Here is a 12,433-nt window from a genome sequence, read left to right as displayed (position 1 = left end):
CTAAAGAAACAGTTCATTTAAAACTTCCTGGTTTGCTCCGCATAGCCAAAAAATTAAATATTGATTGTGCTCCTGCGGTAGTTGGTTTTGATTTTCATGCTGGTGGTTCACACCCAGTAAATGATGGTTTTGTAGTATGCAAAGAGTATAAAGATACTTTGGTAGATGCATGGAATCAAGAAATTGAAGAAAGTCGTAAGCGAGAGCAAAAAAGATATGAGGATAGAGTCTATGGAAATTGGAAACGGTTAGTTAAAGGTCTTTTAATTCGTGAACGATTAAAGATCAAATATAATTACTTTGGAGGAGATAATGAAGGTCAGTGTACATCAAAGGCAAGCAATGAGAAAAATTAAAATTAAAATACCTTGTTTGTATATCAGTATCTTATAATAATATATAAGTATCAGTATTTTATAATCTTGTTACTTCTCTACATATTTATATTTAACTCTTACAGTATTATTATCTTTATTTGATTGTTTTGTACAAAATATTTTGTTATGTTCGCTCGTAATGAATTATTTTTAATAATTTGTAATTAGTAATTTCTAATTTCTAATAAGAATAAAAAAAAAAATTATATTATTTAATAAGAAATTGTTTTGGTTATTATATTATATATATATATATATATATATATATATATAATATTTACAGTATTACAGTCTACCTCAGTTCTACTATATAATATTTTTTAAGTCTTCCAAGAAATTTCTTAAGTTTAATAATGCATTTATCATTTAGTTCTTATGCTTACTGCTTACTGCTAAGAATCAATGGATGCTCGTTTTAATCAAAGGCTTATTGATGTTATGCCACTTAAAGGATTTATTCCGGCCAATTTAAATATGTATGGCGATAAAAATATTATAAAAGCTGCTAAAATATATGTCCAAGATCTCCATGATGATACCTCATCTACAATCAGAGCTGACCTGTTCATATAAAGGCAACAATGGAGTCAAAATACTATTCCAAAACCGAATTCTGCTCTTTATTCATTCTCTCATCACACCAATCTTCGACCTAACATTAAAATACTTTTACAATTATTCGCCACGTTACCAGTTACCTCTATTACTCCGGAAGGAACGTTTTCAGCACTTAATCGCTTAAAAATTTTTTTAAGAAGCACCATGTCGGAAAACAGACTGAATGGGTTAGCTATGGCTAATATAAATAAAAAAAGCAATTCGATGAAAGTGAAATAATAACTGAATTTGCCAGAAATTCGCATAAGAGAATGCAGCTGTCAGAGTAGAGCAAGTGACTGAACACTGAAACCAAAATTATTATTATTATTATAAATTATATATTAATAAATATTTTTATAACTATACTAAAATGCTTGGATTACGTTTAGAAACTTGGTGGTAGATGGTGGGGGGGGGTAAGGGTGAATTGTCATATCCTCTCTTACCTTACTTATCCAAAAAAAGTGGTTAGCCCCCCCCCATTTAAAAATCCTGGCTACGCCACTGTGAGTACCTATTTATATTGTATTTAAAATAATTAATATGTTAATGTGAATATGTGATTACCAGGGCTCGGGACTTAAAGCATTTGCTTATTTTTATAGATTGACTTAAAATGTAGCAGAGTGCTATAGAAGTGTATGTCATGTTACAACACATTCAATTATGAAATTTGAAAGTGCTTTTTTTTTGCTTTTTTCAGTGATTTTTCAAAAAAATGCTTATTTCAAGTTTTTTCTGATAATTATTGCTTTTTTGACCAGTTTTTATACTTTTTTATGATTTTCTACCATAGTTGTTTTTGACAGAATTAAAATTAAAAATAATTCTTATCTACGTTGTCGCGTAGTCCGTCGCTGTCCGCGGCATCGCGTCGTTGCAAATATTCCAATGCTTAAAATAGAATTGGATTTCGGGGAAACAAATTAATATACCTCAATTATCTGTATATCACTAATTTCTTGGTAAATAATATTATTTGACCGTGGTTTTATGGGTGTGATAAAAACAAAATAAATAATGTTTCGATTTAAAAGTTTAGTAGTCGATTGTCGTTCGTGTTCGTCGTGTTGCTTTTGTTTCCGTATTTATTTCGTCATCGTATGTGTGCGAATCTTCAACATTCATCGTCTTGTTTGTTTTTTTCGTCATCGTTTGTATCCGAGTATTTAAATTAATTTAGAATGGGAAAAGAAAAATCATCCACATGTGCTACTCTAAAAAGATACGTTTCTGAATTTGGATCTGACATTTTTTCCACAGACGGGCATGTTTTATATTGTAAAATGTGTGAAATAAAAATTAATTTTGAAAAAAATATAATATATCCCAACATATGAAAACCAATAAACATCAAAAGAGTGTCAAACGTCAGAATGATCAAGGACAGAGAAAATTACAACAACTACTAACCAATCAAAGTTCAGAAAAATCCGATTTCAACAAGGATTTATGTCAAGCAATGGTATCTGCTAACATTCCGTTAAATAAGCTTTCTAACAATACATTTCGAGTATTTTTAGAGAAATATACTGGTAAAAATATTCCTGCGGAAGCAACATTACGGTAGGGTTATATTGATGATATTTTTAATACTACTATGGATAAAATGAAAATGGAAATAAGGCAAAATAAAATTTGGGTGTCGATTGACGAGACATGTGACGTAGAAGAACGGTTTATTGCCAATGTTATAGTTGAAATTCTAAAACCCGATTGTCCAGAACGCATGTTTTTACTTCATTCAGAAGAACTAGACAAAGCAAATCATTCAACTATCTGCAAGCTGCTTGAAAAAGCTATGGGAATAATATGGCCTGGTGATATACAGTATAATAATGTCTTGTTATTTTTATCTGACGCCGCTCCCTATATGGTGAAGGCAGGTACTGTTCTGAAAAATATTTATACAAAAATGATACACGTAACTTGTTGTGCTCATGGACTTCATAGAATCGCTGAAGAAATCCGTGGACAATTTGGAACGGTAGACGAACTAATATCTAATATTAAAAAAATATTTCGAAAAGTACCTTATCGTGTTGAAATCTTTAAATCTGAAGCTCCTGGTATAAAACCACCCCCTGAACCAGTTATTACCCGTTGGGGCTCTTGGATAGAGGGTGCAATTTACTATTGCGAACATTTTAGAACAATTTGTCACGTAGTAAGTTGTCTAGATGAAAACGACGCAGACAGCATTAAAAAAGCAAAACTGTGCATTGTAAAATCGGGTTTAGAAGCCGATTTGGCATATATAAAAAGTAATTTTGAAGTTCTTACTAAATCCATTATAGAACTGCAAACAAAAAATGTTTCATTGTCTGGTTCACTTGCTGTGGTTGAAAATGTGAAACAGAAATTTTCTTTGTTAAAAGGCATTTGTGGAAAACTAGTTCTAACTAAACTGCAAAAAGTTTTTGAAAAAAATAATAGCTTAAGGATTTTAGAAAAAATATCAAAAATACTTGACGGTGAAAATGATAGTAATTTAGATGACTTCAGTGAATTTCCAGATGACTACTCCAGCGATGATATTGTATACTTTAAATATGCGCCTATTACATCAGTAGATGTCGAACGGTCATTTTCGGCATATAAAACCATATTATCTAACAACAGGAGGTCATTTGTATTTGAAAACCTCAGAAAACATTTGATCATTCAATGCGATAATGACGGTAAGATTTAATTAATTTTTTTTTTCAACTATTTGTAAATATTGTTTACATTTTATTTTTCAGAAAATCCATAAAATCCTCAGTCTTGAAAATGAAGTCTAATTTTTTTTATAATATAAAGATACAGTTTTATTTTTTATTTTATTGCTTTTTTTAATAAATTTTTTTGCTTAAATTTAAGTTTTTTAAATGCTTATTTGAGAGCTTATAATGATGTTTTTAAGTGCTTATTTAAGCGCTTATTTTAATGATTTTAAGTGCTTTAAGTCCCGAGCCTTGGTGATTACTATATGGCTAATTTATATAATATAATATTACATCGCTTATTTGTATTTTAAAATGTAACATGCGTACAATAGTCATAATCTTTTTCCAATGAAAACTTAATAGTATGACCTATATAGGTATATTATAGACAATTTTTATTATATTTAGGTATTAAACATAAAATAGGCCTATCTATTATTAAAATGGGAGAAACCCAAATGACAGTCCCCACTTTTGTAAACTACTAGCGATTGTAACGACACCCACCAAAACTAATAACTGCGCGGAGCGCCTCGTAGCGACACCCGCCATTTAACGAGTATTTTGTATTGCAATGAGCTATCTATACTATTTATAATCAATGGTACTACGAAAGCCTTTGCTACAGTATTAGCTTGATGATCCGGTATAGGTATTCCTAATGAGTATTTAGTTAAATCATCTTGCATAGTTAATATGTAAGTATTACCTGATAAGGTAGTTGTTAAAGGTCCTACAATATCTAAAAATATTTTTTTCAAACGGTCTCGAACTTGTTGAAGTAATTGCCAATGGTTGTTTTACATGTCTATTAGTTATTTTATTAATGAATCCCCATATATTATATATTATATATATTATAGAGTCCCCATATATTTTATCGACTATATGAGTTGGATCCAGCCTATTAGCGGAACCCAGAAGATACCACGTGAAGGTTGGCTAGAAAGTCTTCCAAAAAATTTAGTTTTTTGCTATATAAAGGTAATGGTCTGATGTAAACATTATTAAAATATTAAAATTATTATTCAATTAGAATTTTTTTTTTGTGTGAAAAATTATTATTGAGTTGGCTTGATTTTGGATAAAATTTTAGTTTATTTTTACTTTTATCACTAATAGTTTATTTACAATTATATAGTTTAAATTGAGAAAGAAATTTAACATATATATTTCACTGGGAAAACTTGATTTGGGTAATTAATATAACAACAAGATAAAATCAACCGAGGACCCAATTCAAGAATTATTAATTATCACCGCGGACACAACTCGTGTTTTTTTTAAGCAATCAAATATCTCGGGACCCAACTCAAGAGTTTCCCGTCCGTCGCCGGCATTACCATAATCCCACATATCACCTACCAGTTACTTGTATATATATAATATTATAACCGTAATTAGTAAGTTAGATAATGAGTAATAACTACAACTCTATAAATACAATTCAGACCAATTTTCAAATAAAAAAAAGTAATAACTTTATATGTTTAAATTATCACTGATAGATCCACCGTATACATTATATGACCATACAGTATATTCAGTGGTTAAAGTGGGAAAAATGTTTTGGGGGATTGTATGCATCAAAAATTGAGGAGCGTTCTCCTACCTAATTCTAAATCTTACCAACTTTTTTTTAGGAAACCTATGAGGTCTAAGTCTCTTCTGTTACACATATATGTTTTTAAAAAATTTATTTTCATAGGGTGTAAAAACAAATTTTCCCCAATGAAAAATAATTCTACACATATGCCTGTTCAGTAAAAATAAATTGAAATACATTAGCACTGTAATATATAAATACAAATAAATATAAGTACTTTATATATTATATCTACATATTATTTCTTTTTTCCACTTGTTCAAATTAATCAAAAAAATAAATGTCATGTAATATTATAATAAGTATTGTATATAGTCCTCGACTTGAGGGGGAACGCAGGGCGATGGAGTACTTCAACTAATTCTCAGAAATTTTAGCGTCCCCCTACTATTATAACGCTATAATCATAACGCTCAGCCAGTTTTGGGGACGTTCTTTTTTTTAAAGTAATTAGAGTCCCTCTTCTTTAATATTGCCAAATCGAGCACTGATTGTATATTCAATACGTATTGTATTTTAGTGACTAATGCCATTAAACGTCCACCCGGATTTTTGGCGACTTAAATTAAGGGAGAACGCATAATTTTACCTTAAATAAGAAAGGGGACTCCATCCCCCTCCGCCCCCCACACTTTAACCACTGTGTGCGTGTCATAATTTAAATTAGTGGTACTTGTGCGTTATCGCGACTACCTTGATTTCGAACGCATTATTATACGCAACATATTTTTAATACGTTTATAATAAAACAAAACTACCCAAAGCTAAAAGTCAATGTAGTTGGTAAATTCCACAGATCTATTGCCAAATAATCGTAAGTGTACAACAAGTTATTACTACTATAGCGTGGTTGTGACAAAATGTCTACAATAGTCCTAAAAGTTTCCCAGCCAGCAGTGGCATAAACTGAGTGGTGCAAATGTGGCACTTGCAACACCACATCTAAAATGTGGTGGTGCAAGATATGTTTTTGTACCACCAGAAAATCATTGAAATTTGTATACCTATAATATTATTTCCAAGAGCTAAGGAATTCAGCATACTAAAAACAAAATTTTTTTATTTATTTTTTATTTTTTAGAAGAAAATATACAATATATATCATAATAAATACAGACATAAAAAGTATATGTGCTATGAGGGAACAATAACATGAAATTACATAACTTGGGGAAAGAAGCCACCCACTGATGACACATTCAAATTTGGTTAAATCTTGTCAGATTTAATTAAGTCTACTTTTTTTTTTTTTTTTTTTTAAAGTAATAAATCTCTGCATCATTTGCGTTTGAGTCGCCCTGGGGGGCTACCTGGGATTGTGAGGGATGATAAGTTCTTGATGAGAGAATTTGAGTGGGACGATAGACATTTATGAAATTTTTTATAAAAAGTTTAGCTTCATCATGATTAGTATTTAAGTTACAATCTGTATGAAGGGTATGGTTTGACACGTATGGAGGAGCGTTAACTGATTTCCTTAAGGTCATATTTTAGAAAACTTGTATCTTATTCAGATTAGATTTTTTAGCAGTTCCCCGTAGCTGCAATCCGTATGTCCATATCGGTTTTAATAAGGTTTTGTACATAAGGAGTTTGATATTAATAGGGGTGGGGTGATATCAATAGGGGCTTTGTTACCAATTAAATGCTTAAGCATACGTAGTCGGTTGTTAAGGGAAAGTCTTTTTTCACGTAGATGTTGAGCCCAGGTTAAGCGTTGGTCAAGTGTTAGACCAAGGTATTTTACTGAGGGTGATGAAGGGATAGAGATGCCATAAAGAAGTTTATTTGGGCAAAGTGCTTGCCTTAGAGTAAAGTTAGTGTGTATTGATTTATTTTTATTTACATTAAATTTCCATTTGGTATACCATCTTTCTATGAGGTCCAGATGGGTTGCAAATATAAGGAAGCTAAGGATGGGTCATCATTAATCGATATAATCACTTTATCATCCGCATAGTCCGCGACTGAGGTATTTGGTGATTTGGGTTGGCCAGAGACAAAGATATTATATAGTAATGGAGATAATATACCACCTTGAGGAACTCCAGCATTTATACTTGCTATTTTAGACGTGGCAGTTCTACAGAAAATTTTAAAAGAGCAATCAGTGAAATAAGATTTGAAAAGTATGAAGTAGGATGTAGGTAGGAAGGATTTCAGTTCAAATAAGAGACCTTGATGCCAAATACGGTCAAACTATTGAAAAATATCTAAGAAAGTACAGGTGCAATATAATTTTTTTTCGAGAGAGTAGGAGATTGCATCAACCACTCGGTGGACTTGATGAATGGTAGAATGTGAGGTAAGAAAACCAAATTAATAATCGGCGAGGATTTGTTTTTTCAGCGATGATTGGAGCGATACGTTTGAGCAGTTTTTCTAGGATTTTTGCAAAGAAGGGTAGGAGACTTATTGGTCTATAGGAAGATTTAGTATCAGGGGGCTTATTTGGTTTTTGAATCATGATTATATTTGAAAATTTCCAAAGAAGAGGAAAGTATGATATTCTGAGTATTGAGTTGTATACATGGACTAGATGAACAATGGCTCTTTTTGGTAGATTTCTAGCAACTTCAGCCGTAATGAGGTCGAAACAAGGAGATTTATTGCGTGGTTATTTATGTATGAGATATTTAATATAATTTGGTGAAAAAGATTTAACTGAAGACGAGGGTTGAAGAGGAGCATTAAGAGCCGTATTCACGATATTTATGTTTTCTAAATCTACAATATCTGAGTGTGGTTGAAAAATCTCAGAGAGATGTAGTTTGAATAATTCAGCTTTTTCTGCATCAGAGGTGGTAAGACTACCGTAGAATTTTTTTAATTTTAGATTAGAAGCTTTATAACGTAGGACTTTCTTAGTAGCTTTTCAAAGACTACCATATTTTGGAGTAAGATTGGTTAAAGTACGAGTGAGAACTGTGTTCTTATATTTAACGATATGTTTTTTTCAGTGAATTTGATAGTCGATTGTAATTTTGTTTATGAGAGGGTAAGCAAGTACGTTGGTAAAGAGCTCGAGCTCTGCGTTTTTTCAACTATCATAACTCTTATCTATTTTGGGATGAGATTGTATTTAAATGGAGATAAGTTTGTGGTTGTAGCAGACTAGGCAGCATTTTGTATAATTTTCGTTAGATTATTCACTGCGGAATCAATATCGTCAGGCGCAGTGGCGTACATTAAATCATGCTCGGGGGTGGGGGGGTAACAAAATTCTATAACTTTCTTCATTACAACAATTGCAATGCAAAAAATAATATTGAGATAAAAAAGTGTGAAAAATATGATGTGAATTTTAGTATCTACTTAATATTTATGCTAATTTCTCTTATAATAATATCTATATAATATAACTAGCTGACCCGACAAACGTTGTTTTGTCATATAAATTATTTCTAAAGAATATTTTGCTAGAAAAAAATAACTAATTAAATATAGGCATGTAAGAATGTGGGTAAGGATAAGGATGTAAGGAAGAGATATGGAGTGCTATGAATGGTGACGAAATATAAAAATGAAAAAACATCAACCATTTATTTTTTTAATAATTTATTAAAATTGATCCATTAAAATTATATATATCGCTAATTACGACAATATTAATAAAAACAATATCTATCTCTTAATGCAACAGAGTGTACAATATTTTTTGTTATCCCATCTTTCGCCAACACAAACTGGATGGTTCGAAAGCACACCACGTATAATTATCCGTGTGAAAAATATGATGTGCTCAAATCTAAGCTACAGACATCGTTTGGCTTTGAAACTTATTGATAGTCATTGCAAATGCCAATCTAATTGGAAATTTAAGGCGTTTAAATTGTATTGGCACATCTATGGGTATAATAGAGATTCGCGGTAATAATATATTTTCACCTCGGAATTTGCCATTTAAAATTATGGCTTCGATAACATTTTTCATTAATTTTTTAACAACTTATCGCGTGCCTCTGTACAACCGTGATAGGTCAAATTATGAAGCAAAATAACCGGAGAACAAACCTTCAATTGTAAATTATGCGATGGCATGCCTGAAAAGTCCAATGAGTTTAAAAACTCTGTTAGATAATTTACAGCTTCAGTAGCATAGCAAACTATATCTATAGATTTGTATGACACCATGTCTCCTGGTAACAAATGTTTATCTTGAGATTCAATTCGTTGACGTCCACATTTTTTACTACTGAAATTGCCCTTTCTGCCAGCCACTCATGATTTGTGTATTGTCTGTGTACGTTGGAAAATATCTAGTCAATGAGAGCATCTTGCGAATAAATGATTGTGCAGAAATCGGTCGGTAATTTTATACATTCCGTTTCATCTATAGTAACTTTCCCATCTCCAATATCTAATAATTGTTTTGAGAATCATCTGCACGCAGCTTTTTTTGATTGAATCGCAAGTATCAAAATCGTTCGCTCTCTATCTTTACATACATTTCGACCATGAATTGTTGACGAAGTTCATGATATCGTAGAATAATTTTGTCCTGGTCGCGTCTAATCATCAACCGATATGCATAATAATTTTTCGAACTAACATTCTTATTTGTTTTGACACCTGTTGCGGGATCTTTTTTGTTTAATATTTATGCAATACCCGTCATTTACTACCAAAAATAAAATTAATAGTTTTTAAATAGTTTTTTTATAGTTTTTTAATAGTTTTTTAATAGTTTTATTTAATAATTCATTTTCAATTGTGCAGTTATTGACCGGGTCAAAAATTATTAAATTAAACTATGATTTATTAAACAATAGCACTTTTCCAAAAAAAATTTTCGTAAAAACCTTCTGGCAATTACAAACAATTAAAAAAAATTTGAGTTAAATCGGCCCAGCCGTTCTCAATTGATGAAAAGTTATACATTTTTGGCACCATTTAGGCTATTTTTAGGGTTTTTCCAGCAATAATTCTAATTTTTCTCGCCGTAAAAACCATCCTTGAACTTCAACGAACATTTGAAAAAAAAGATTTGGCCAAATTGGTCCAGGCGTTGTTGAGTTATGCGCTTACCAACACATTTTGCGATTCATTTTTATATTATAGATAATTTCTCTTATACAACGACACATATGATTTTTACCTTTACAGTCAACTTATGCAACAGCAAGAAAAGATAATAATATTTGATTTATCAATATATTCTATCATCATATTTTTAGTTATTGTTCGTTAGGATTAAGAATCATCGGTATTATATAAGATTTCATTCTAGGAAAGATTTTCTAAATTTATTTTTACCTGGGTTCAATTGTAGTCATCCTGACAACTCTGTTATAGCGGTAGCGACATAAGACTTTCATCGAAAAAATAAAGTAGACGGACCCAAAACATAAATCAAACGCGTGCTAAATTTTTTTTAAACATTTTTGTTTATATCAAAATATATTATTAATAAGTACAAATGATGATCAATGTACATTAACAACCTCCGTGATATTTTTTAGAACTATGATAAAGAAAAAACAACCACCGAAAAACAATGAAATGGTAATAAGGTGTAGAAAGAAAATTAATTTTATTATTTGTTTAACTTGTATATATAGTCTTATTAGACCCATTTAATAGTACATTAACTCCGCGATCATCCAGTAGCAGTTCTTACTCGTCTCTGGTCTTTTGCCTACTAATACGAGTATTACCAAGTAGAAATGAATAAATCCAAACAAATCTCGCCTGCGTTTATGGTAGGTATACATATATTGATAATATCACTGGGCGGTCGAATGCCCGTCGCGCTTCATGAATTACTAAAAATAAAACTTCGCGTCTATTTTCGAATCACATTTAAATATTTCAAGCATAGTCTTCATATTAAAATATAACCACATTTATTAAATATTAAAAATAAAATTATTGTTATATATTTAACTAAAACTTATTTTACAGTTATAGATTAGTCAATAATAATCATACAAAGAAAAATGTACATTGAACCTAATTATGTAAAACGGTTACTATCATAATAAATCCCTCAGGAAAGAGAAATATTATGTAGGGTATGCTAACTGCGTTCTATATAGTCTTATATGTTCCGTATTTTATGAGTATAACGGTTTTAGTTGTGGTTTCGCATCGATCCGTTTACATGCATTTTGTACTCCCGTAATTATTTCTAATGCGCATTTCAAATGTGAATTAATTAAACCGTTTTAAGTAAACCGAATTAACAGCCGTTTACATGCAATTAACTCCGGGAGTTGACTAATTCGAATTAAGTTAAATCGGTTTAAACTGTGCATTTAAACGTTGTTACTAATACGGTTTTAGACGCGCATGTATACAGGTACCCTAATTCGAATTGATTCAATACGAATCGAGTAAATTCGAATTAATGGATGCATGTAAACAAGGTAAAAAAAAAAAAGAAAATTGATGTGAAGACATTTGACATGGTATTGATAAATTAAATGTAGGTATAAGAATATAATTTTACTATACCGCAGTATTTATTTTATAAAATATTGATCTTACAGTCGAATTTATAAGTATAAAATTATAATAAATGTGACAAACGTTGCTTGGGTAAATTTTGATAGAAGAGTATAAGTTTTTATTAATTAATACATAATGGTGATTTTTATTTATGTTTCTGGTTATTGTTGGTATATGGTTAAAACATGTTTTAAACTCGATAGCACTGATTTGTGTTGTAGCGTAATATATTTTAAAATAATTTATATAATTCATATTATGTTTAAAACAAATTGGCGAACTCTATAGTCAATCAGCTGATCAGTTTCCGATATATATATATTATATATTTTTCAGCTTGGATTAATTGTTAGTGATAATTTGGAGTAAATACTCCACTTGGATTTTTTAAATAATTTTCAGCTATTCATTTTTGTAGATTTTATCAAAATGATAAAAAAAGAAACACAGATTCTTTAAAAAAAAGTTATTGAATCTTTACGAAATGAAGGAATCTGTAATGAAGATTTTACAAAAAAAGGATAGTAAAGTAACAGGAATTTATGAAGAATCCTTATTTAACACAGTTAATTTATTCTATGTATAGTTCTGTAGATATCATGCATGGCATTTATGAGGGCATAGAAAATTATATGTTTCTTATAATATGTTAATATTTTTATATTAAAATTGATCGATATAAAGTTTTTTTT

General features: G+C 30.4%; 1 protein-coding gene across 1 annotated transcript; it reads left to right on the top strand.

Moving 5' to 3' along the window:
• The first annotated feature begins 2,576 nt into the window (after positions 1 to 2,576).
• Positions 2,577 to 3,757, top strand: LOC112680524. Its single transcript, XM_025550628.1, has 2 exons — positions 2,577 to 3,658; positions 3,722 to 3,757. The coding sequence occupies exons 1-2, from the start codon at positions 2,578 to 2,580 to the stop codon at positions 3,730 to 3,732; spliced, it is 1,092 nt and encodes a 363-aa protein (XP_025406413.1). The 5' UTR covers position 2,577; the 3' UTR covers positions 3,733 to 3,757.
• Positions 3,758 to 12,433: the final 8,676 nt, after the last annotated feature.

Source organism: Sipha flava, unplaced genomic scaffold (assembly GCF_003268045.1).
Source record: "Sipha flava isolate LNK unplaced genomic scaffold, YSA_version1 177_pilon_pilon, whole genome shotgun sequence".
NCBI lineage: Eukaryota > Metazoa > Arthropoda > Insecta > Hemiptera > Aphididae > Sipha > Sipha flava.
This window is presented reverse-complemented; position numbering and strand designations above follow the sequence as displayed.

What these genes read in the sequence shown, in the direction of transcription:
- LOC112680524 (XM_025550628.1), top strand. Translation starts at nt 2,578, where the DNA reads ATGGATAAAATGAAAATGGAAATAAGGCAAAATAAAATTTGGGTGTCG.